This window comes from Oncorhynchus keta, chromosome 32 (assembly GCF_023373465.1).
Source record: "Oncorhynchus keta strain PuntledgeMale-10-30-2019 chromosome 32, Oket_V2, whole genome shotgun sequence".
Taxonomy (NCBI): Eukaryota; Metazoa; Chordata; class Actinopteri; order Salmoniformes; family Salmonidae; genus Oncorhynchus; species Oncorhynchus keta.
The window spans coordinates 9,592,548-9,619,178 of record NC_068452.1 but is presented as its reverse complement, the minus strand read 5'-3'; the positions used below and the strand labels follow the sequence as shown (position 1 = coordinate 9,619,178).

General features: G+C 39.9%; 2 protein-coding genes across 3 annotated transcripts in view; one reads left to right on the top strand and one right to left on the bottom strand.

Moving 5' to 3' along the window:
* The window catches only part of LOC118365025 (complement C3-like), a 53,726-nt gene extending 37,749 nt beyond the window's left edge, over window positions 1–15,977 (top strand). For both annotated transcript variants that reach the window (XM_035746922.2, XM_035746921.2), the window contains exons 29-41: window positions 5,499–5,662; window positions 5,923–6,081; window positions 6,390–6,449; window positions 6,783–6,873; window positions 7,088–7,136; window positions 7,310–7,397; window positions 9,990–10,079; window positions 10,211–10,316; window positions 10,636–10,725; window positions 11,167–11,250; window positions 11,411–11,494; window positions 12,578–12,713; window positions 15,649–15,977. In XM_035746922.2, coding sequence (XP_035602815.1) covers window positions 5,499–5,662; window positions 5,923–6,081; window positions 6,390–6,449; window positions 6,783–6,873; window positions 7,088–7,136; window positions 7,310–7,397; window positions 9,990–10,079; window positions 10,211–10,316; window positions 10,636–10,725; window positions 11,167–11,250; window positions 11,411–11,494; window positions 12,578–12,713; window positions 15,649–15,799 — 1,352 coding nt within the window. In that variant the 3' untranslated portion in view covers window positions 15,800–15,977. The remainder of the gene's footprint in view (window positions 1–5,498; window positions 5,663–5,922; window positions 6,082–6,389; window positions 6,450–6,782; window positions 6,874–7,087; window positions 7,137–7,309; window positions 7,398–9,989; window positions 10,080–10,210; window positions 10,317–10,635; window positions 10,726–11,166; window positions 11,251–11,410; window positions 11,495–12,577; window positions 12,714–15,648) is intronic.
* A 621-nt stretch (window positions 15,978–16,598) lies between these two features.
* Window positions 16,599–26,631, bottom strand: part of LOC118365024 (nidogen-1-like) — a 76,664-nt gene continuing 66,631 nt past the window's right edge. The window contains exons 18-20 of the mRNA XM_035746919.2: window positions 25,791–25,914; window positions 23,608–23,720; window positions 16,599–19,047 (exon numbers count right to left, since the gene is read on the bottom strand). Coding sequence (XP_035602812.2) covers window positions 18,929–19,047; window positions 23,608–23,720; window positions 25,791–25,914 — 356 coding nt within the window. The 3' untranslated portion in view covers window positions 16,599–18,928. The remainder of the gene's footprint in view (window positions 19,048–23,607; window positions 23,721–25,790; window positions 25,915–26,631) is intronic.

Below are 26,631 nucleotides of genomic sequence, written 5' to 3'. Positions count from 1 at the left end.
GTGATATCTGGAGACATGGGAGCAGAAGGATGACTTTACATTAAAAGTCTTTGAGCATCCTTCAAAGGGCCAGGTTATGTTCAGACCTTCTTGTATGTGGGAACTCAAGTGAGATTACAAGCCCTTTCAAATGTACAAATTCTCTGCTGCAGAAATCCCATGAACTTTTCAACTGTACACACATTTCAGATTAAAGTTTGCTGTGCCCTTCTGTCAGGGTAAACTCTAGACATGTGAACAGTGTAGGAATTGAATAAAGAAGCCCTTCCAAAATTTGAATAACCACATGGAAAACTAAACTTCCATATGCACAAAAATCTTACTTCTCTCAAATGTTCTGCTCAATTTTGCATTTCTCCTTTGATAATAATAATAATAATAATAATAATAATAATAATAATAATATAATAATAATAATAATAATATAATATATGCCATTTAGCAGACGCTTTTATCCAAAGCGACTTACAGTCATGTGTGCATACATTCTACGTATGGGTGGTCCCGGGAATCGAACCCACTACCCTGGCGTTACAAGCGCCATGCTCTACCAACTGAGCTATAGGTATGTCAAGAAGTTGATTAAACAGCATGATCATTACACAGGTGCCCCTTGTGCTGGGGACAATAAAAGGCCACTCTAAAATGTGCACTTTGTCACAATGTCACAGATGTCTCAAGTTTTGAGGGAGCGTGCAATTGGCATGCTGACTGCAGGAATGTCCACCAGAGTGGTTTCCATATAATTTAATGTTTATTTCTCTACCATAAACTGCCTCCAATGTCATTTTAGAGATGACCGCAGACCATGTGTATGGTGTTGTATGGGCTAGCAGGTTGCTGATGTCAACATTGTGAACAGAGAGCCCCATGGTGGCAGTGGGGTTATGGTATGGGCAGGTATAAACTACGGGCAAAGAACAGAATTGCATTTTATCGATGGCAATTTGAATGCACAGAAATACCGTGATGAGATCCTGAGGCCCATATATTTTTTTAAGGTATCTGTGACAAACAGATGCATATCTGTATCCCCAGTCATGTGAAATCCATAGATTAAGGCCTAATTCATTCATTTAAATTCACTGATTTCCTCAAATGAACTGTAACTCAGTAAAAATCTAAAAATTTTGTTCAGTATCCTAATTTAGCTGGCAGGACAGCATCCACGTTAGATAGCTAGCAAATGCAAAATGTCCTCATATGGGAATTTATTAATTCACTCATTACTACGCAGTGCTTTGAGATGCATTATAGCCAGGGCTGGGTTTCCCAAAAGCATAACGTTAATCTTTCGTCTATTTAGTTTGAATTGAATTAAGATGATCTTATGTTTTTGAGAAACCTAGACCAGAACGTTAAAACTAAATTTGCTAAAATAGCTAGCCCAACGTTAATTCAGTGCCAAGTGACAGCGTTTACCGTCCGACCCTCGCTGTAGCCAGCTAGCTAACGTTACCCAATGATCAAATATTATTGTAATGCTAGTAGTTAACTTAGCTAACACACCAGCAGTAACAAATGTATGATATCCAGCAGATCTATCGTATAGTTAACTTATACAGCTAAGTCATTAAAATTGTTCATGATGGAGGTGCTCATCTTTGATAATTTCAAGAACATGTCAAAACTGAATTAACTAAAGTTAGCTAGCCTAGCTAGTTAGCTAGCTAATGTTAGCTAGCCATCCAGGCAATAACACAATTATATTACAGAGATAGGTTGTATACCACAACATTACTTTCCAGCAGCTATCGTTAAAAAAAGTTTCGCTAGATGTTTAACTACATTTGAATTTCAATGCACAACTTTGTATTGTACTAACATTAGCTAGCTACAGCACATCATCAGGCAGCTAATCTGCCATCAACGATGGAGATATGTTACGCTAAAATATAATTAACGATATGTCCAGTAGCTGTCATAAAATATATACCCTAAATTGTTTACCACAGAGCTCAAATCAATTAAAATTGTATTTGTCACATACACATGGTTAGCAGATGTTAATGCGAGTGTAGCGAAATGCTTGTGCTTCTAGTTCCGACAATGCAATAATAACCAAGGAGTAATCTAACCTAACAATTCCACAACTACTACGTGTAAAGGGATAAAGAATATGTACATAAAGATATACGAATGAGTGATGGTACAGAAGGCAAGATGTAGTAGATGGCATCGAGTACAGTATATACATATGAGATGAGTAATGTTGGGTATGTAAACATAAAAGTGGCATAGTTTAAAGTGGCTAGTGGTACATGTATTACATAAAGATGGCAAGATGCAGTAGATGATATAGAGTACAGTATATACATATGAGATGAGTAATGTAGGGTATGTAAACATTATATTAAGTGGCATTGTTTAAAGTGGCTAGTGATACATTTTTTACATAAATTTCCATTATTAAAGTGAGCTGGAGTTGAGTCAGTATGTTGGCAGTAGCCACTCAATGTTAGTGGTGGCTGTTTAACAGTCTGAAGGCCTTGGGATAGAAGCTGTTTTCAGTCTCTCGGTCCCTGCTTTGATGCACCTGTACTGACCTCTCCATCTGTATGATAGCGGGGTGAACAGGCAGTGGCTCGGGTGGTTGTTGTCCTTGATGGTCTTTATGGCCTTCCTGTGACATCGGGTGGTGTAGGTGTCCTGGAGGGCAGGTAGTTTGCCCCCGGTGATGCGTTGTGCAGACCTCACTACCCTCTGGAGAGCCTTACGGTTGTGGGCGGAGCAGTTGCCGTACCAGGCGGTGATACAGCCCGACAGGATGCTGTCGATTGTGCATCTGTAGAAGTTTGTGAGTGCTTTTGATGACAAGCCAAAGGAACTTAAAACTTACTACCCTCTCCACTACTGTCCCGTCAATGTGGTGTTCCCTCTGCTGTTTCCTGAAGTCTACGATGATATGATCCTTTGTTTTGTTGACGTTGAGTGTGAGGTTATTTTCACCACACTCCGAGGGCCCTCACCTCCTCCCTGTAGGCCGCCTCGTCGTTGTTGGTAATCAAGCCTACCACTGTAGTATCGTCCGCAAATTTGATGATTGAGTTGGAGGCGTGCATGGCCACGCAGTTGTGGGTGAACAGGGAGTACAGGAGAGGGCTCAGAACGCACCCTTGTGGGGCCCCAGTGTTGAGGATCAGTGGGGTGGAGAGTTTGTTACCTACCCTCACCACCTGGGGGCGGCCCGTCAGGAAGTCCAGTACCCAGTTGCACAGGGCGGGGTCAAGACCCAAGGTCTCGAGCTTGATGACGAGTTTGGAGGGTACTATGGTGTTAAATGCTGAGCTGTAGTCGATGAACAGCATTCTCACATAGGTATTCCTCTTGTCCAGATGGGTTAGGGCAGTGTGCAGTGTGGTTGCGATTGCATCGTCTGTGGAGCTATTGGGGCGGTAAGCAAATTTGAGTGGGTCTAGGGTGTCAGGTAGGGTGGAGGTGATATGGTCCTTGACTAGTCTCTCAAAGCACTTCCTGATGACGGAAGTCATACCTTAAGCTTTCTTGGGAACAGGAATAATGGTGGCCCTCTTGAAACATGTGGGAACAGCAGACTGGGATAAGGATTGATTGAATATGTCCGTAAACACACCAGCCAGCTGGTTTGCGCATGCTCTGAGGATGCGGCTGGGGATGCCGTCTGGGCCTGCAGCCTTGCGAGGGTTAACACGTTTAAATGTTTTACTCACATCGGCCGCAGTGAAGGAGAGTCCTCAGGTTTTGGTAGCGGGCCGTGTCAGTGGCACTGTATTGTCCTCAAAGCAAGCAAAGAAGTTATTTAGTTTGTCTGGGAGACATCCTGGTCTGCGACGGGGCTGGTTTTCTTTTTGTAATCCGTGATTGACTGTAGACCCTGCCACATACCTCTTGTGTCTGAGCCGTTGAATTGCAACTCTACTTTGTCTCTATACTGACGTTTAGCTTGTTTGATTGCCTTGGGGAGGGAATAGCTACACTGTTTGTATTCGGCCATGTTTCCGGTCACCTTGCCCTGGTTAAAAGCAGTGGTTCGCGCTTTCAGTTTCGCGCGAATGCTGCCATCAATCCACGGTTTCTGGTTTGGGAATGTTTTAATAGACGCTGTGGGTACGACATCGCCGATGCACTTCCTAATGAACTCGCTCACCGAATCAGCTTATTCCTCAATGTTGTTGTTGGACGCAATGCGGAACATATCCCAATCCACGTGATCGAAGCAGTCTTGATGAGTGGAATCAGCGAACCAGCGTTGAACAGACCTGAGCTTCTTGGTAAAGTTTCTGTCTGTAGGCTGGAAGCAACAAAATGGATTCGTGGTTAGCTTTTCCGAAAGGAGGTCAGGGGAGGGCCTTATATGCGTCGCGGAAGTTAGAATAACAATGATCCAGGGTTTTACCAGCCCTGGTTGCACAATCGATATGCTGATAGAATTTAGGGAGTCTTATTTTCAGATTAGCCTTGTTAAAATCCCCAGCTACAATGAATGCAGCCTCAGGATATGTGGTTTCCAGTTTACATAGAGTCAAATAAAGTTTGTTCAGGGCCATCGATGTGTCTGCTTGTGGGGGAATATATACGGCTGTGATTATAATCTAAGAGAATTCTCTTGGTAGATAATGCGGTCGACATTTGATTGTGAGGAATTCTAAGTCAGGTGAACAGAAGGACTTGAGTTCCTGTATGTTGTTATAATCACACCACGTCTCGTTAATCATAAGGCATACCCCCCCGCCCCTCTTCTTACCAGAAAGATGCTTGTTTCTATCGGCGCGATGCGTGAAGAAACCAGCTGGCTGCAGCGACTCCGATAGCGTCTCTCGAGTGATCAATGTTCCCGTGAAGCAAAGAACGTTACAGTCTCTAATGTCTCTCTGGAATGCTACCCTTGCTCGGATTTGATCAACCTTGTTGTCAAGAGACTGGACATTGGCGAGTAGTATGCTAGGGAGGGGTGCGCGATGTGCCCACCTCCGGAGCCTGACCAGAAGACCACTTCGTTTTCCCGTTTTACGGCGACGTTGTTTAGGTTTGCCGGCTGGGATCCGATCCATTGTCCTGGGTGGAAGGCAAAACACAGAATCCGCTTCGGGAAAGTCATATTCCTGGTCGTAATGATGGTGAGTTAACGTTGCTCTTATATTCAGTAGTTCCTCCTAACTGTATGTAATGAAACTTAAGATTACCTGGGGTACCAATGTAAGAAATAACACGTAAAAAAACAAAATACTGCATAGTTTCCTAGGAATGCGAAGCGAGGCAGCCATCTCTGTCGGCGCCGGAAGTCATTCCGGACCTGTTCAATTTTCAAGGCAAAACTTTTCCCGAAAACAAAGGTTGGCACATGGCAGATGTCTCTGTAGTGATGCTGCCTCATACCCAACAGGCAAAACGTGTTTGGTTAAATCCGTAAATGACCTGTAAGCGGTTATACAGAACATTTCTGTTGGGAAAATGCAGAAGATTGTCCATTAAAATGACAGATATTCTTTATAGTGTATGTTTGTGTGTTTCCCCCACAGACCGGACCCACTGGCCTGTTCCAGGCAAAAACTGGTTCACATTGGAGGCCACAGCTTATGCCCTGTTAGCCCTGGTGAAGGCCGGTGCCTATGAGGAGGCTGGTTCCATCGTAAGATGGCTCAACAGGCTGGGGTTTAAAGGTGGAAAGGATTCATACACTCAGGTAACAAGTAACATCAAACATCCAACCAGGGCAAACAAGCTGCCTATCTAACCTTGGCTAAGTAGGGCTACTGTCAATATCATGTAATTTGAAACAGGCTGCATCAAGGTCATACAACTTTATAACACAATATTGGTCATATGATGTGTGTTGGAGAAAGCTGCATTTAGGATACAGAAAATACAACACTCAAAACTCAAGAGCCACATATGACACTTTGTACACTTTCTTACCTCCTGCTTCTGTTTCTTCCAAAATAGGCCACTATCATGGTGTTCCAGGCTGTGGCAGAATACAAGATGAAAGCAGGAAAAGTAAAAGACATTGATCTGAGTGTGGACATTGATATCGCAGGGAGATCTCAAGTCATCAAGTGGTCATTTAACAAACGTAACGCCTTACTCACACGCACCGACAAGGTAAGGACGTATGCACACAGAAGCCCCTTTGTAACGCGTTAGAAGTGGATGGACCTATTGTCAATGAGCGCAGAACAACACAACCTGAATCACCCCTCTGGGTCAAAATGTTGCAGGTGTGAAAATGGTTCCCAGAGGAAAGGAGCAAGGCAACCTGCATCACAGAGGGGGAAGGAGAAATGTGTGTTTAGAGGAAGCAAAATTAGAGAATAGTTGATCACAGCCATATGGAATAAGGACTACAACAGTGGATGTATGCTACGTTGTCTGTTAGGCAGGTCTTAAATTCAAGTTTTCATTCTGTATAGGTCATGCTGCATGAGAACTTCACAGTAACAGCCAAAGGAACTGGTCAGGGGGGATTATTGGTAAGAAGCATGCCACTTTTTCTTACAAGGCCTTAATTCCAGGAGAGACACTGGCATTTAGTCTGCCGACAAATGGGCAATGATGCATCATTTTATGGGGGCGGGGGCTATCCCTCTGCCCATCCTTCCTTACCCCAAATCTAGCCTCGGGTACCCAGGCTTTGCTCAAGTCGACAGTTCCCTGTTTTCTTTCCACACAATAGTGCACACACAATGCACTGGATTTAAATGAGTCGAATTAGTGTGAAAACAATATTTGATAACATTCAAATGAAATGAGTACCTAAGGCTAACCACGTAACACCAACCCTCTCCTTGCCTATCCGTGTCAAGGTTACAACCGTATACTATGCCATGCCCAAGGAGAAGAACCAAGACTGCAAAATATTTTCGCTTAATGTGGAACTAATAAAACAGGATACAGGTAGGCTACTTGTCATGGATATTGTATTTGAACTTGTTTCCACTCCACAGTGATAATTCAGGTTTGTTTTGTCTTGTTTTATTTCATTGAAATGCGTAAGAGCTAATAGTGGCAGATTTACGTTCTGTGGTTGTTGCAAGACTGAAGTTGCCCCAATGTGTATGATGTCATATTGCTAAATCTACCTTCAAAATGACATTTCTTGTTTTTGAAGTTTCACTCAAAGAAGCTACAGAGACATATAAGCTCTACATTGACGTGTTGTAAGTAAAAGAAAAACCTGATTACTCGGGGTATACTGTAATCACCTTCATACCTTGCCATAGGCCAATATTGTTATATCTGATTCTTATCTAGTGAGGAATAGGAAATACTTGCAAAAATGAAATCAATTCAAATCAAGTCTTGCTTATGGACACTCCCATTCTCTCCTAAGGTTTAACTCTGACAGAAATGCCACCATGACAATTTTAGACATCAGCTTGCTGACTGGCTTTGTAGTTGACTTTGAGGATCTGAAACAGGTGAGTGATCAATGTTGATATAGCAGATGGCTTACGGTGCATCGTCACTGCCTTTCTGAGACCTAGAAGTACTGTTGCCCTGGCCTGGATCCAGAAAACGCATTGGCATGTACTGGGTCAGTAGTATTGACTAGAGGTCAACCGATTATGATTTTTCAACGCCGATACTGATATCGATTATTGGAGGACCAAAAAAAGCCAATACCGATTAATCGGACGATTTTTATTCATATATTTGTAATAATGATAATTACAACAATACTGAATGAACACTTTTATTTTAATATAATAAATAAGATCAATTTAGTCTCAAATAAATAATGAAACATGTTAAATATGATTTAAATACTGCATAAACACAGTTGGAGAAGAAATTAAAAGTGCAATATGTGTCATGTAAGAAAGCTAACGTTTAAGTTCCTTGCTCAGAACATGAGAACATGTGAAAGCTGGTGGTTCTTTTTAACATGAGTCTTCAATATTCCCAGTTAAGAAGTTTTAGATTGTAGTTATTATAGGAATTAAAGGACTATTTCTCTCTATACCATTTGTATTTCATATACCTTTGACTGTTGGATGTTCTTATAGGCATTATAGTATCGCCAGCCTAATCTCAGGATTTGATAGGCTTGAAGTCATAAACAGCGCTGTGCTTCAAGCATTGCGAAGAGCTGCTGGCAAACACAGGAAAGTGCTGTTTGAATGAATGCTTACGAGCCTGCTGCTGCCTACCACCGCTCAGTCAGACTGCTCTATCAAATATCAAATCATAGACTTAATTACAATAAACACACAGAAATACGAGCCTTAGGTCATTAATATGGTCAAATCCGGAAACGATCATTTCGAAAACAAACGTTTATTCTTTCAGTGAAATATGGAACCGTTCGGTATTTTATAGAATGGGTGGCAACCCTAAGTCTAAATATTGCTGTTACATTGCACAACCTTCAATGTTATGTCATAATTATGTCAAATTCAGGCAAATTAATTACAGTCTTTGTTAGGAAGAAATGGTTGCATATACTGTTGCACATACCCTGACTCTGCTTGCACTGAACGCAAGAGAAGGGACACAATTTCCCTAGTTAATATTGCCTGCTAACATGAATTTATTTGAACTAAATATGCAGGTTTAAAAATATATACTTGTGTATTGATTTTAAGAAAGGCATTGATGTTTATGGTGAGGTACATTGGTGCAACAATTGTGCTTTTTTCACGAATGCACTTTTGTTAAATCATCATCTGTTTGGCGAAGTAGGCTGTGATTCGATGATAAATTAACAGGCACCGCATTGATTATATTCAACACAGGACAAGCTAGTTAAACTCGTAATATCATCAACCATGTGTAGTTAACTGGTGATTATGTTAAAACTGATGGTTTTTTATAAGATAAGTTTAATGCTTGCTAGCAACTTACCTTGGCTCCTTGCTGCACTCACGTAACAGGTTGTCAGCCTGCCACACAGTCTCCTCATGGATTGCAATGTAATCGGCCATAATCGGCATCCAAAAATGCTGATTACAGATTGTTATGAAAACTTTAAATCGGCCCTAATTAATCGGCTGTGCCGATTTAAATCGGGCAACCTCTAGTGTTGACCTCTAGTGTTGACTTCTTGCTGATCTCCTAGAATGCCTGGAGTCAAGGCTGTTTCTCCAGAACGCCTGGAATCATTGGATGTCAGAGAGGGATCACAGTGTTCCCTTTGGCTGGGCAATTTCGGTTATACATACCTAGCAAAACAGCTTGCAGATGTGCGGTCTTAATTTGATCCCTGTGCTATCGCAGTGAAATGCAAATTGTGCTGTATTTGAGGTTTAAAAAGGCTTCTAAAGTTTCCACAAATTAGACTTGATTTGCCCTAACGAAAAATGTATCAACCCCTACAAAAATGTCCAGTAGTTATAATCCACATGCTAATACAAATGTCTTGTTGCTACAGGATTATCTTCCTGCTGTGAGAAACATGGTCAAATTAAGATAGCAGATCTGTATGTACTCTTACCCTTAATAGTCTTTCATTAGCCTAATTGTCATATTTCCCTGTAAAATCAATTGGGTCCATACTTGCGAACATAAAAAACAAGTTTTTGTTAATGATTAATCAACAGCCGAATAAAATTGTTGACGTAGTGGCACGTGATCAAAGGCTACACGTTAGCTGTTCGCATTACATAACCTGTCAAATTCCATATTAGCGAATTAAAATCATTGACGTAGTTGGACGCGAGAGAACACTTTTCCTTAACAGCAGTCAAACACCACCGTTTGCCAATCAGTTACTTTTTAGTGTACCAATTTTTAACTGGACGAGTCGCTAAAATGGTTTATGTTGTTTCACGTGATAGAACGCTACATTGTAGTTGGTCCCATCAGATAACCTGGCACATGTTAGCCCTATGCTAACCTCACCAGTGTGAGCTCTGGTGTAGTTATGGCAATACTCTTAATCCCTCAACCTGGATGAACACTTCTTAGCACAGCAATGCCAAACACAGTTTTTCTTCATTTCAGATTTTTTTGTGTGGATAATACAATAAACATTAATGGTTCAAAGTTCACTCTTGTGTTTTTGCTTGCAGTTGTCAACCGGGAGGGAAAAGTACATTCAGAAGTTTGAAATGGACCAAAAGTTGTCTGAGAGGGGCTCCCTCATCATCTATCTTGACCAGGTATCTGTTTGTGACTGCATGCCACACTGGTATTGAAATGACTTTCTTCTGCTCAGTGACAGTGACATGTTTACAATGACGTAACTTAATTGTATTATTCAACTTTCACTATATCTCCGGTATCAATTAAGGTATCTTTTAAACTACCAGACAAAGTGGCGTTCAGAATACACAAGGTACAAGATGTAGGTCTGCTTCAACCTGTCGGGGTCACCGTTTATGAATACTATGCTCAAGGTATGCTTTATTTGAGAGGTGAGATGAACCAGACCTGGTTTAAATAGAATGTACCTTTCTATAAAATACTTAACCTGTGCTTGATTTAGCTTGTCTGGTGGAATGGAGCCAATGGAATATTCCCAAAAGTATAAACCCTGCCCATCTGGTATTCCAGGGAGGCTCAATCAAACACTCAAAGTATTTGAAAGAAAATGAAAAACGAGTTGAACTGATATAAGCACAAATACTCACATGTACCTCATAGACTACAATGCATTCACTAGAAATGCCAACACACAGAAGAAATTGTTTTGAATAGGGACTTTTGTCATTTTAGAGAACCGCTGTGTGAAGTTCTACCACCCATTGAAGAAGGATGGAACCCTGAACCGGCTTTGTCAAGATGATGTGTGCCGTTGTGCTGAAGGTACCATGCCTCGGTGACCAAATTGCTGCCAAAAAAGTAGTTGCAGTTCTAGGATCAGCTTACTCTACTCTGATTCTTTTACCATTGTCAACAATCCCTCCATCATCCATTCAATGTTCAGGAAAAACCTAAATGTTGTGTTCCATTTTCACATCGAATGATCATTTTGCCTGTACAATGATATGTTAATGTTGCCTGGGAACCAGTCTGTTTCTGTCATCTTTCAACTCCTTGCGACTCCTTGTCATGCCAAACAATGACACGGAGTAACAATGCCATGTTTGGCAATGACACAGAGTACAAGGAGTGGAATGTTCGCACGAAACATGTTCTGAATTTTAGCCTAATGTTAATATTCTGAATGCCAAAGTAATACTGTCCTCACTACATAGATTGTCTGGTTACTTTGAAATGTTCATACACATGACCTTTCTTTCATAGAGAGCTGTAGCTACCAGAAGAAACTTGGAGACGTGAGTGAAATAAAATTGTTGGACAAAGCCTGCGAAGCTCGTATGGATTATGGTAAGTCTGTTGAGGCAGACAATTGTGTTCAGTAGTATGACACAAAGTGCTTTGCAATGGGACCATTTGTGTTTTATCCCTACTGGACACAACACAGGTTTTTATTAAATTGAACAAAATGATATGTTAATTTATTCATATGACTGTCTTTTTTTCACAGTTTTCAAAGCCTCCGTGGTCAATGCAACACTGGAGTCCTACACCGACACATACCTCATGGAAATAAAAATGATTATTAAAGAAGGTAGGATAAGTCCTTAATGTTTAGTCCGGAGTTCCCAAACGAGAATCATTCACTGCTGGATTATAATGGAGTAGGACTATGTGTATAATCAGTGGCAGTTGATTTTTTTTTTTAACATTTTCAAATGCTCCTCTCACTTCAACACAAATGTGTCATTCCACAAATAGAATGCCTATCATTGGGTAGTGTAATTTGTCAAAAATATATATTTTGAATTTTTCACCTAATTGTCACATTCTGATCAAATTCATTAAAAACATGTTTCCCAATCTCAAGAGGTTTATTTAAAAGAAGTTACTATAGTGACAGGGTTGATCATAACAGTGTTGACGATTTCTTCTTGAATCAACCATAACTTCCCTTCTGACAGGGGAAATGGAAGCTTGTAGTGTGCAACAGAGAGGGGCAATTGAATGCAAGCTTAATACAAATATTTCACTTGTTAAAATATTTCTAGCCTTCCTATCGATGAGTAACAGGGTTGACATATGTTTAATGTGCTCAGTTTTCCACAAGCTCACCTGCTTGTACACTTTGATTTGACTATTAAATGTTCAATGTTTCTTTAGCAAAAACTGAGGGACAACTGTTAATGAATCACTAATCACATGAAATAAGTAAACGTCTTCAGAAATGACTTTACCAAAGCAACAAAGTAAATAAGGCTTCACAATGATGGTGAAAACTTGTGAAAATCTTGGGGTTATGTGGGTTAAAATTTTCCAGAGAAGTTGGACAAACATGTGGGACATGCCAAAATGGGGATTTTCAGAGAAAACAAATCACTTACTTGAATAAAAACAGACAGCTATTGGAATCTTTTAACATGGTTTAGTTAGAGCATATATGTTTGTGGTCCAACTGGTAAAGCAACTGTTTTATCAACATTTACACACATAATGTCTGAAGTATATAAAAGGCAATCTATTTGTGAAGTGACCCAAAAATTCCCTAGAAACCCAATATGGTTTTGCACACAAATGCAAATGTTTTTTGTTTTGCAAGCCACTCTTTTTTTCCAGAAAGTTTCATACCAAAGTTCTTTACAAATGAGATCAACGTTAATGTTTCATTTCTCTTTAGGAACTGACCGTGTGTTAGAAGGGGGAAAACGCTTGTTCCTGGCCCACCCCTCCTGTAGAGAGGCACTAGATCTGAAAGAAGGCCAGAGCTACCTGCTCATTGGAGACACTGCAGATCTAATCCAGAGTGGTCACGGGTAAGAAATGTCTCATCATTGCATTACGCTCGTTTCAAAGGGGTTTTGAAGAGAAATCTTGCCCACAACTCACATTTTTTCAAAAAGCAACATTCATGAACATATGTTTTTTAATCGAAAACCAGACATTTTAGGCTCAGTTATAGTGATATGCATCTATTCTGGTCTTCAGTTTGACCGTTCGTTGCAAAAGTGATATGTTTTGGTATTTTAGTAGTAAATCTAGCTATTTTCGCCCCTAGCGGTACCAATGAAAACATAATTTAAAGGCACCTTGAGAAGGTGCCTCTACGTCATTTCAAGGGAGGGGTTCTGTATGAAATACACTCCCTTCTAGATGTGCTGGGTGGTTCCACCTGAAGTCTTACTATAAAAGCAGGTGAAAGCCTGCCTTATTTGGAAATGATCTTGGTAAGTGGAGTGTGCCAATATATTTAGCATGATGCTACGTTGACTAGACTACTGACGTTACACAAAATTCAAAAGTAAGTAAGGTGCATTTCCCCATATGGACATAAATTCTGTTTTTGCTTACCGTTTCATACACATCTATGCATTTGACAAAAAACATGTAAACTATGAGGATTATACATTCATAGTTGTAGCTACATCCTAAGAAGAAATAGATGACAATGGTGGTCATGTGAACTTGTTGTATTTTTTCCCAACCACTGACTGATTGGTGGTGTGGTCTGCTAAAACAGATGGCTCATACTGTTGTTGAATGGTTGTGTGAGTTCTGGTCAATATGTATAAACCCTGGATGACCAACAGGGGGCGCTGTATTGAAACCACATTGTGGATTCAGATTCCTGATTAACCTTTCAAGTGTAGATCAGATTACAGTTTTTTTCCAACTGCTTTACACAAGTTTTCAAAACGGTCTCCTTTTTTTCAAAACTCTACACACAATTCCCAAAACTGCACACACAAAATGCAAAATGCCTCACATCTCCTTCAAAATGTAACACTGCATTCAAAATGCCATAAACACATGTCAGAATGAAGCATTTGCATCAAATGGCAAACACTGCTTTCATAATAGTATATTTTTGGATATACCATGTAAACACTGTTGTTTTAAATCCAAAGCTCTTTGGTCTTTCATAGGCTTATTTCAATACAATGTTCTACAGTGAAAGTAATCTGCTGAGAGGGGTAACAAGTACACTGTAAACACCAATGCAATGTAGAAACAGAAAATATTTATTAGGCCAAACATAACTGTTGTATACAGTAGCATACAACAAAACCATAAACATATGTAAAACAAAAGTATATTCTTTAGAATACAGCAAAGAACACAATTTGTGTGTGTGGGGTCCCGGGGGGGGTCAGTCCAGGAATTGGGGGACATCACCAGTGCTAAGCTACGCTTCAGCTCTTCTCCGGCCTGAGTCTGGTCACAATACTTCGTCCACATCACAGGATACGTTTTCTCTTGCCAAACATCGAGGGAAGTATCTCCTAGCATGGCTTATCCAACCTTGGACAGAGGCAACCTCTGTGTCCCCACATAGACCATATTTATAATTGCCGTCTCTTGCACATCTGTAAACAAGCGTCCTTGTCCTCCATGATGTCTTTGCCTTTCCACTCTGTAAAGAATTCAAACACAGTATGTGTTCAGCATAGGAACTGTAAACAATGTACAAAATGTAGTACAGCATGATAACCAACCTCATTCATTCAATGCAGTGCAGTAAATGGATGGCTTAGAGTTACAAATGTTTATGCAGTCGTACGTATTTTACAGTACATTGCTGTCATGCTAAAATAGTCATTAGATAGTTGCATACCTGTTCTCATTTCTGAAGGTTCGAATTATGGACGCCACTGTAAATCGACTCAAGTTGGGCTGGACTCTCAGTCCAGCCTCTCTCATGGTCGATCACATGATCAACAAGTTTTGCCCTAATCTCATCAGAGATGGCTCTCCTTCCTTCTCTTCTTTGCCTTTGCCTTTGCCCTCGTCCTCGTCCTCTCCCTCTCCCTCTCCCTCCTACTCCTCTTGCTCTCTGTCCATTGTTGGCATCCATTGTTCAAAACAGGTCATCTGACCTTTGACCTATTTATAGGCCTATACTACAGTAAAGCAGTGATTGGTTAGTGATCAGTTAAGCTATTAGTGTTTGCACATGTGAGGAGTGTGTGTGACCTGGTGAATAAGTGTAGCATTTTGATTGGTTGTGTTTGGAAAAGGAAAGCAAGTGACTTCCTGTTTGATTTTTGTGTTTTAGGTAGATAATTGTGTGTAGTGTTTTGAAAAAAGTGTTTTATGCAATTGACAACTGAGTCAAAGGCTGAGAAATAACTTATGGTTTTGGATATTTGGTGTGTAGTTTTGCACTTTGAGTGAGAGGTTTCAAAAATCGTGTGACATGAAAAGATGTTGTGTGAAAGCAGTTGGAAAAAACTGTAAACAAACAATGGAATGCAGTATCAGCTTTAAAGGAGTAGTTCAGTATTTACAACTTGGTGTTAGATGGTTCTTCAACCGTAAAGCAGTCTATGGGCCAGGAAAAACTGTAATCAATGGTTGTTTTTTCATTAAACAGCCATTACAAACTAACTTTAGCCACCGCTAGCTAACAATCAATGGAAGTGATGAGGGGGGATGTGAATGGCCAAATCACCTTTAAGTAACATCAAGCCAAATATGGAGTTATTCATTGATTCCGGTGATTTGGAGAAAACATTTTTTTACATTCTCACATGCCCCCATCACTTTCAATGATTTTTATGCTAGCAGTGGCTCAAGTTTGTAGTGGCTGTTTCAAGAAAACTTAACCATGGATTACAGTTTCTCCTGGCCCATAGACTACTTTCATCCTTGAAGTAAAAGCTATAAATGAGCTATTTTATTAACTGTAACTATATTTCCATCACACTACTAGACCGCAAACCCTGCTAAGAGCTATGTCTTTGTTTCTAGATTCAACTATATATTGGGTGAGCGGACATGGATCGAATACTGGCCCACAAGTGATGAGTGCAATATGCATGGTCAGGAAAATATCAGGAAAAGATGTTTGGAAATCTATGACTTTGTTCACGAAATGCAAAGCGAAGGATGTGTACACTAGAGTGAACATGTGTTATCCTGTTCTTTTCATTTGACACAGTCATTTTATTCCTTGCACAAGAATGTCTTTGTACCAAATGTAGCCTAAATTAGCACTATTACTTGTCAATTAAAATGCTTTTGTTTGTTGTACTGGAAGATGCTTGCAAAAACATGAATAAAGATGTTTGTCCAATTTTCTTGGTTGCCACCAGTCTGGGTCAGGGGTTAAACTAGGACATCCATGTCCCTACCTGTCTATACTATACCAGAGTGAACATGTGTTAATTTGTTGTTTTCATTTGACACAGTCATTTTTTTCCCCTTGCACAAGAATGTCTTTGTACCAAATGTAGCCTAAATTAGCACTATACTTGTCAATTAAAATGCTTTTGTTTGTTTCAATCCCCTGTCGAGTCAGACCAAATACTTACAAAATGGGGCCGATGCCACTGCTTTGCACTCAGAATTAAGGAGATGAATTTATGGTCCAGCCCTTTGATTGACTAGCATTCTGTCAATAGGTGTACTTGTACATCAAGCTGCCTCACGCTACAGACACAGGAGATGGGTTTCTGCCCTATTGGCTGTTCTGGCTCAGACAAGGCTTACTTACTTAGGCTGTGGCCAGAGATGTTGCATTCGCCACAGTTCATTTTGAGATCTTTTAGAAATGTAATGCATATACAAATGACAATGTGTGAATTCACAAACCACAAACTGTTATTAACGTTACTGTATGCCTTCAAAAAAGACAAATAGCTTCCTGATAACTGACATGTTACTGTACTAACAAGAACAAAAGACAATGTACACCAAACTTGTAAAAAAAATATAAAAAAAGTTTAATAGGACAGCTGTACAGATTGTACATGTCCTATTTTTCCCACAGTCGCCGCACAGCTGCACACACAGTACATGCGTTAACCTTATGTAACACTCCTATGGTGGGCTGTCAACCCTCTTATGGGGAGAATGAGGTCATCAAAAGGCACTGGGCCAACTTCTCTCCAGATAGGCTTGTGGCAGTCAAACACCAACAACCTGGCGTTACGCCCAACAATCTGTACACCTTCACAGTAGTAATCAGCTATAACTGTTCATCAAGCGCACCACTGGAAAGGTGTACTTCAGATAATAGGTCTACAGTTGAAGTCAGAAATGTACATACATTTAGGTTGGAGTCATTAAAACTAGTTTTCAACTACTCCACAAATGTTTTGTTAACAAACTGTAGTCTTGGCAAGTCGGTTAGGACATCTACTTTGTGCAAGACACAAATAATTTTTCCAACAATTGTTTACAGACAGATTATTTCACTTATAATTCACTGTATCACAATTTCAAAGTTTGCATACACTAAGTTGACTGTGCCTTTAAACAGCTTGGAAAATTCCAGAAAATGATGTCATGGCTTTAGAAGCTTCTGACATCATTTGAGTCATTTGGAGGTGTACTTGTGGATGTATTTCAAGGCCTACCTTCCAACTTGACATCATGGGAAAATCATGGGAAAATCAAAAGAAATCAGCCAAGACCTCAGAAAATTGTAGACCTCTACAAGTCTGGTTCATACTTGGGAGCAATTTCCAAAACCCTGAAGGTACCACGTTCTTCTGTACAAACAATAGTACGCAAGTATAAACACCATGGGACCGAGCAGCCGCCATACCGCTCAGGAAGGAGACGCGTTGTCTCCTAGAGATGAACGTACTTTGGTGCGAAAAGTGCAAATCAATCCCAGAACAACAGAAAAGGACCTTTTGAAGATGCTGGAGGAAACAGGTACCAAAGTATCTATATCCACAGTAAAACTAGTGTTATATCGACAAAGGCCGCTCAGCAAGGAAGAAGCCACTGCTCCAAAACCACCATGAAAAAGCCAGACTACGGTTTGCAACTGCACATGGGGACAAAGATTGTACTTTTTGGAGAAATGTCCTCTGGTCTAATGAAACAGAAATATAACTGTTTGGCCATAATGACTATCGTTATGTTTGGAGGAAAAATGGGGAGGCTTGCAAGCCGAAGAACACCATCCCAACTGTGAAGCACGGGGGTGGCAGCATCATGTTGTGGGGGTGTTGTGCTGCAGGGGGAACTGGTGCACAAAATAGATGGCTTCATGAGGAAGGAAAATTATGCGGATATATTAAAGCAACATCTCAAGACATCAGTCTTGACATCAGTTAAAGCATGGTCGCAAATGGGTCTTCCAAATGGACAATGACCCCAAGCATACTTCCAAAGTTGTGGCAAAGTGGCTTAGGGACAACAAGCCAAGGTATTGGAGTGGCCATCACAAAGGCCTGACCTCAATCCCATAGAAAATGTGTGGGGAAAACGGAAAAGGCGTGTGTGAGCAAGGAGGCCTAAAAAACCTGACTCAGTTACACAAGCTATGTCAAGAGGAATGGGCCAAAATTCACCCAACTTATTGTTGGAAGCTTGTGGAAGGCTCCCCGAAACGTTTGACCCAAGTTCAGCAATTTAAAGGCAATGCTACCAAATACTAACTGAGTTTTTGTCAACTTCTGACCCACAGGGAATGTGATGAAAGAAAGAAATTCTGAAATAAATCCTTCTCTCTATTATTCTGACATTTCACATTCCTAAAATAAAGTGGTGATCCTAACTGACCTAAAATAGGGAATTTTTACTCGGATTAAATGTCAGGAATTGTGAGTTTAAATGTATTTGGCTAAAGTGTATGTAAACTTCTGACTTCAACTGTATATTTCAGGTATTTATTTACAATACAAAAAAATACAATGTGACTTTTTATCAAATAAATGGATCAGAAAATAATGCCAAAATAATTTGTGAGGTTTCAAATACACACAGTAACAACGTCAAAGGACTAGATAGGTGGACGCAATAGGATAGCAACTCCACCTAACCAACCAGAGAACTACAGTAGAGATCCCTATCATATCCTTACAAACTACCCAATCCTCTTAGATCTGCCAGAGGGAAATCAACAAGGAACTGAGCAATAGAGGCCTAGTGATCTGAATGGATTTGGGCCACAGAGCAACAGGCAGCCGGATGCAGCTTATCTTTCTTCCTCTAAAGAGGAAGTTGGAATGCACATGTGTCACAACTCCTTTTCTGCAGTTAGCAGGAGAATCTACTGATCTCTCTTCAGTCCTCACAATTTCCTCTCTACACAGCTTCCGTCCACCACGTCTGGGCACCGGCAGGTGAAGCCGCCGCGGCGAGGTAGACAAAGGTGTGAACAGCCTCCGTTGTTCGAGCAGTAGTTATATGCTGTGGAAGACATTTGGATAACATTACCATCATTTACAGGAGTTTCTAGCCATTTGGCACAATTGTACTTTAAATTGTACTTTGATATCAAATGCACACTACATGTGGTCTGAATAAGAATAAGAGCAAACCCCACCAAAAGCAGCAGTAGGGATATTCACCGTGCTATAACAACATACACAGCTACATACTCGTACACTAAAAACTGTTTAATTGATAACGTGACATTTCACACACACAAAAACCATTCACTGTATGCTCTAGGAGTGTTTCAGACACCCAGAGTACTTTGAAAAAAAGACTGTCAGAACAGATTTACACTGTTCTTGGTCCTGCGGTCTTGATTATGCAGTAATGTAAACCAGACTGAGAGCTCTATTATTAAAACCTCTACAGGATCGGTGGGTCCCCATCAGGACGGTTGAGCTAACATAGGCTAATGTGATTATCATGAGGTTGTACGTAACAAGAACATTTCCCAGGACATAGACATATCTGATATTGGCAGAAAGATTAACAAGAATTTAAGCTAACTGCACTGTCCAATTTACAGTAGCTATTACAGTGAAATAATACCATGCTATTGTTTGAGAGTGCACAGTTATGAACTTGAAATGTATTAATAAACCAATTAGGCACCTTTAGGCAGTCTTTATACATCTTTTTTATACAGAAATGCAATGGTTCTTTGGATCAGCCTAAAATGTTGCACATACGCTGTTGCCATCTTGTGGCCAAAATCTAAATTGCGCCTCGGCTGGAATAATACATTATGGCCTTTCCCTTGCATTTCAAAAATGATGGTAAAATACATATATATATGTTTTATCAGATCTAATGTGTTACATTCTCCTACATGAATTGAACATTTCCATAAACTTCAAAGTGTTTCCTTTAAAAATGGTTTCAAGAATACGCATATCCATGCTTCAGGTTCTAAAGCATGAAGCAGCTAGATTAGGGTATGTCATTTTAGGCGAAAATTGAAAAAAAGGGTCCGATCCTTTAAAGAAAGAAAATGAAATAAAAATAGAAATATAACAAATAATTAAGGAGCAACAATAAAATAACAGTAGCGAGGCTATACACAGGGGGTTCCGGTACAATGTGCGGGGGCACTAGTTATTCAAGGTAATTGAGATAATATGTACAGTTGAAGTCGGAAGTTTACATACACTTAGGTTGGAGTCATTAAAACTCGTTTTTCAACCATTCCAAAAATGTCTTGTTAAGAAACTATAGATATGGCAAGTCGGTTAGGACATCTACTTTGTGCATGAGACAAGTCATTTTTCCAACAATTGTTTATAGTGCAAATCATTCCCAGAACAACAGCAAAGGACCTTGTGAAGATGCTGGAGGAAACAGGTACAAAGGAATCTATATCCACAGTAAAATGAGTCCTCTATCAACATAACCTGAAAGGCCGCTCAGCAAGGAAGAAGCTACTGCTCCAAAACCACAATTTTTTTCCAGACTTTTTGGAGAAATGTTCTCTGGTCTAATGAAACAAAAATAGAACTAACTGAGTATATGTAAACTTCTGACCCACTGGGAATGTGATGATAGAAATAAATGGCCATCGTTATGTTTGGAGGAAAAAGGAGGAGGTTTGCAAGCAGAAGAACACCATCCCAACCGTGAAGTACGGGAGTGGCAGCATCATGTTGTGGGGGTGCTTTGCTGCAGGAGGGACTGGTGCACTTCACAAAATAGATGGCTCATGAGGAGGAAAATTATGTGGATATATTGACAACATCTGAAGAAATTAGTCAGGAAGTTAAAGCTTGGTCGCAAATGGGTCTTCCAAATGGACAATCCAATAGAGAATTTGTGGGCAGAACTGACAAAGTGTGTGCGAGCAAGGAGGCCTACAAACCTGACTCAGTTACAGCAGCTCTGTCAGGAGGAAGGGGCACAAATTCACCCAATTTATTGTGGGACGCTTGTGGAAGGCTACCCAAAACGTTTGACCCACATTAAACAATTTAAAGGCAATGCTACCAAATACTAACTGAGTATATGTAAACTTCTGACCCACTAGGAATGTGATGATAGAAATAAAAGTTTAAATAATTTTCTCTACTATTATTCTGACATTTCACATTCTTAAAATAAAGTGGTGATCCTAACTCAACTAAGACAGGGAATTTTTACTCGGATTAAATGTCAGAAATTGTGAAAAACTGAGTTTAAATGTATATGGCTAAGGTGTATGTAAACTTCAAACTTCAACTGTATATTTCAGGTATTTATTTACAAATTATTTTGGCATTATTTTCTGATCCATTTGATAAAAAGTCACAATGTCTTTTTTTTGTAATGTAAATACAGCTTGCAGCTGTGCTTCCCTTCGTAGTCCGTAATAGTTTGTAAACCCTAACCCTAACCCTAACCCAACCATTTGTACCTCTGCAATAGCTTTAATGAATCCAAATTCTAAAAAGACTGTCTTGATGAATGGTTAAAAGCAGTTGGCTGGCGGTTCACCATCCTAAAGCCTTTAATCACACAACATCGGGCATCATTTTTCTTTTTCAACATCGGCCGTCATTTCACGACAATTCTGCATGTTGAATGGCCACCGTTCGTCGACACTCATTAGGCGATCTACAGCACATAGCCAACTATACTATAAGTACTTACTATACCACTCATATTGTACACAAATTAAGGCCAGAAAGTAAGAACAGATCCCCATGGTGGATGGGATCAGACCAGATAAATCCAGAGGGAGCCCAGATGTATGAACATGGCAGACGGTGCACATTCCGCCCGACCCGAGTAATTGCATCCAGACCATGTGAGGATATATATGTAGGAGGGGGGGGTGGGAAAAATCGGGGGGTTGCTGAGTAAAGTGAACCTCTGCATAGCCAGCTGTAACGTTACAATTATGAGACTCTCAGCTGTATCCATGTACAGCTGCGTATTTAAAGCTATGTATCCAACTTGACTAATTCTGCTTCAGTGCTATATAACTAGTCTAGAACCACAACCGTTAGAGTTGGGATCAATTCCATGGAATAGAATTGAACATAAATTCAGATCACGTGCGTGTGTGTTTATCGTATAGACCTACACCAGTGGTCACGAACCAGTCGATCGCCAAACATTTCTGGAGAAAAGCCGACGATAAAGGCATAAAGGGTCCCTTTTTTGTGTGTTGCGCTGTTGGCGGCAGGTGCACTTGATTCAGAAGCCCTTGCGCACCGGGATACAAAGTGTTCCTATTTTGAACCATTTCATTTGTCTGAAAAGGCAAACTGCCTACCTACCCTGTGGACCAGGAGATCTCTGGCGAAATTGAGTGTGCCGACTGCGTTGGCCAATTGGATAGCTCACATCACTGTGCCTACCTACAGCTTCCACGACCCTAGCCTATGAGAGGTTTCATGACTTTTAAAACCATGACCAGAGAGACTGTCAAATAACACAGCAAAGAGCGGCTGTTTTTATGAGTGAGTTCACGTCTTGAGTTTTATTCAGCACTGTTAACACTGTTTGTATTCAACACTGTTACAAAACATAACGTGCTTCTCTCTACTTCCACTCGCGCTGTAGCTGCAATCAATGAGTAGCCAGGTGTATCGATAGCCCTGCGTTTTGATTACTATTAGCAGCTTGTCGTGTCTGTTTTAATATCAAGGAGTATTTCACTTTCTCGGGTCATAGGAAAAACAGGAATTTGTGCCTGAGGCAGATGCAGTGCGACTCGAGTTTCGCCATCAGGTGGAAGAATGTGTCCCGAACTGAACATTTTTTATTTGACCCGCCATCCAACTCGGAAACGCTGGTCTCTTTTTCTAGATCTTTCCGACCTGATGTTCACCGATGTCATAATTGGACCAGTTACCAGTCTTGAAAGCATTATGACCATCAGATGCAGGTACCTATAATCAGTCCAGCGAATGATTTACATTTATGCTCAGCTGTGCCTTGCAAGCGCTACACCAACTGATCTATTTTATTATCAAAGCTCGAGTTTTGAAATATAATATGGTCTGAGAATAACAATATCGACAGGCCAGGCATATAGCCAATATGCTGGGGTGGCAGGGTAGCCTAGTAGTTGGACTAGTAACTGGAAGGTTGCAAGTTCAAATCCCCGAGCTGACAAGGTACAATCCCCGAGCTGACAAGGTACAAATCTGTCGTTCTGCCCCTGAACAGGCAGTTAACCCACTGGTCCTAGGCCGTCATTGAAAATAAGAATTTGTTCTTAACTGACTTGCCTAGTAAAAAAAAATCATTAAAAAAATGCTGTGATTATGTATTAGGACTACTGCACAAACCTCATTCCTTCAGAACTGTTTTTATTAGGTTAATGTTATATTTTTTAAGTCGTGTTTAAAAAAAAACAGAGTGGTGGATCTCGGCTTGCTTTCGACTACGAAAGTGATCTTGACTCAGTCTAGGTCAGTGGTCACCGACCTTTTCTATCTCCAAATGGCACCCTATTCCTTATATAGTGTACTTATTTTGACCAGAGCCTATAGGGTGCCATGTGGGATGCAAACCAAGGCTATTGAGAGAGTGAGGAAGTGTGAGAAGGCTTACCTTGTGGGCATTGAGTTGGGGTCGTGGCAATGCCGTACACTCGTGAACGCTTCTGTGGCAGAAACTCGTCCGTCTCTCTGTCCGTTGTGCGGTCCACGGCTACCACCGCCTCCCTGGCAACAGCAAACGACATTATCAGAGCATTTTTTTAAACATTCGGTGGGCCCCCTCGGGACCACACGCCAACGTTTGAGCCATGCCCAGTGCTATAAAGTACTTAAGAAATAATACTTTAAAGCTGTACATTTTTGGGGGTATCTGTACAATACTTTACTAATCATATTTGACAACTTTTACTTCACTACATTCCTAAAGAAAATTATCTACTTTTACTCCATACATTTCCCTGACACCCAAAAATAATTGTTACTTTTTGAATTGTTAGCAGGACAGAAAAGTAGTCCAATTCACACACTTATCAAGAGAACATTCCTGGTCATCTCTACTGCCTCTGATCTGGCAGACTCGCTAAACACAAATGCTTAGTTTGTAAATGCTGTCTGAGTGTTGGAGTGATCCCCTGGTAATCTGTAAAGAAAAAAGAAAATGGTGCCGTCTAGTTTGCTTAATATAAGGAATTTGAAATAATTTATACTTCTACTTTTACTTTTGATACTTAAGTATAATTAAAACCAAATACCTTTAGATTTTTACTTAAGTAGTATTTTACTGGCCAACTTACTTTTACTTGACTCATTTTCTATTAATAAATCCGCCCCTTTTTTTCCATTTTTGCCTAAAATTACGTACCCAAATCTAACTGCCTGTAGCTCAGGCCCTGAAGCAAGGATATGCATATTCTTGGTACTATTTGAAAGGAAACCCTTTGAAGTTTGTGGAAATGTGAAAGGGATGTAGGATAATATAACACAATAGATCTGGTAAAAAAATAATACAAAGGAAAAAAAAAAGAGAAAGGCCAAAATGTATTATTCCAGCCCAGGTGGAATTTAGATTTTGGCCACTAGATGTCAGCAGTGCATGTGTAAAGTTTTAGGCTGATCCAATGAACCATTGCATTTATGTTCAAAATGTTGTATCAAGACTGCCCAAATGCGCCTAATTTGTTTATTAATAACTTTTAATGTTGAAAATTAGGCACTCTCTTCAGACAATAGCATTGTATTCTTCCACTGTAATAGCTACTGTAAATTGGACCGTGCAGTTAGATTAACAAGAATTTAAGCTTCCTGCCAATATCAGATATGTCTATGTCCTGGGAAATTCTCTTGTTACTTACAACCTCATGCTAATCGCATTAGCCTACGTTAGCTCAACCGTCCCGTGGAAGGGAAACCGATCCCGAATAAGTTTTAAGGTATATTTACTTTTACTCAAGTATGACAATTGAAAGAGAGCATACACCTCATACTCATAACTTTGAAGTCGACTACCATTCTAATGAAGGCTCTTACTCTATTGACTGCCGTGAAAAAATACATTCTACATGACAATAATCCTTTCGATCATTCATTGCCATGGTTTTTGATTTATTTTCATGAATCTTTTGAAAATGGGCAATATACTGACCTGATGTATACAAATCTGAGCATTTTAAGTAACGGGAAATGGATGCATGCTCATGAAATAGGTGTGTATGAATTAATTAATTAATTAAACAAATCAAATTGTATTCGTCATGTACACAGCTTCCAGCAGGTATGAAAGGTTATTATGACACATCATTAAATATCTTTAGGCAAAAATTACAGACAGTAGCCGACAATTAGCAAATTAGAACTCAAATTATTGATATAGAATTTATTTTTATATGATTTAAATATATATTTATATATATATATTTAGAAGCCTATAGTTATAGACCTACTGTATTTCTATTTTAATGCAGTCATGTTTTAATTTGAAGCACCTTCACTTGTTTGTAACAATTGCAAAGACATTGGTGACTTTGTATTTCTGGTCAACTTCATTCTGCAGTTATCTTCAGTCACAGAGAGACAGATAGGCCTGAACATCTTGATTCTATGTATAGCAGAGATTGTATGTGTATAGTAGGATAATCTACAGAAGGGCAGTCAGTAAATAACAAGCATTTTCAAGAGCAACTTTAGTAACAATAGTTTTGGGAAACATCTTGGAGATTTAACGATGCTCCTACCAAGGTTCAAACGATGAATTTAGCCTTAAGATGCTTTTGGGAAACCGGTCCCAGGTCATCATACCTTCTCCAGTCAGTGTAGTAAAGGTTCCTCCCATGGGATACGATGGCGAAAGGATACTGAATCCCCTCCACAATAGTCCTACGGTTCCTACTGTTGGGGTCCATACACTGTACCTTACGAGTACCTGTAAAAAAAAATTTTTAAACATGCAGCAGTCAAACCAACATCCCTGCTGTGAGCACCAGTGGTGTAAAGTACTTAAGTAAAAATACATTAAAAAGTACGACTTAAGTAGTTTTTTGGGGTATCTGTCCTTTACTTTACTATTTACATTGTTGACAACTTTTACTTTTACTTCACTACATTCCTAAAGAAAATAATGTACTTTTTACTCCATACATTTTCCCTGCTACCCAAAAGTACTCGTTAAATTTTGAATGCTTCGCACAGGAAAATGGTCCAATATATGCAAGAAAACATCCCTGGTCATCCCTTATGCCTCTGATCTGGCGGACTCACTAAACACACATGCTTCATTGGTAAATTATGTCTGAGTGTTGGCCATCCAAAAATTAAAAATAATATAGTGCCGTCTGGTTTGCTTAATATAAGGAATTTTTAATTATTTATACTTTAACTTCTTTTACTCAAGTGGGTGACTTTCACTTTTACTTGAGTCATTTTCTATTAAGGTATCCTTACTTTTACTCAAGTATGACAATACAGTACTTTATCCACCACTGGCTAGCACCATGCTCCAACTAACTGAGTCATCTGAACTGTCTCAGTACAGTGGAATTTTCCCATGGATTGCTACATAGCGTGTTTAGCTCACAATATCAATAGTGTTAGCATGTTTAGTGTAGCGTCTTCACCTGCATCAATAGGGTTAGCATGTTTA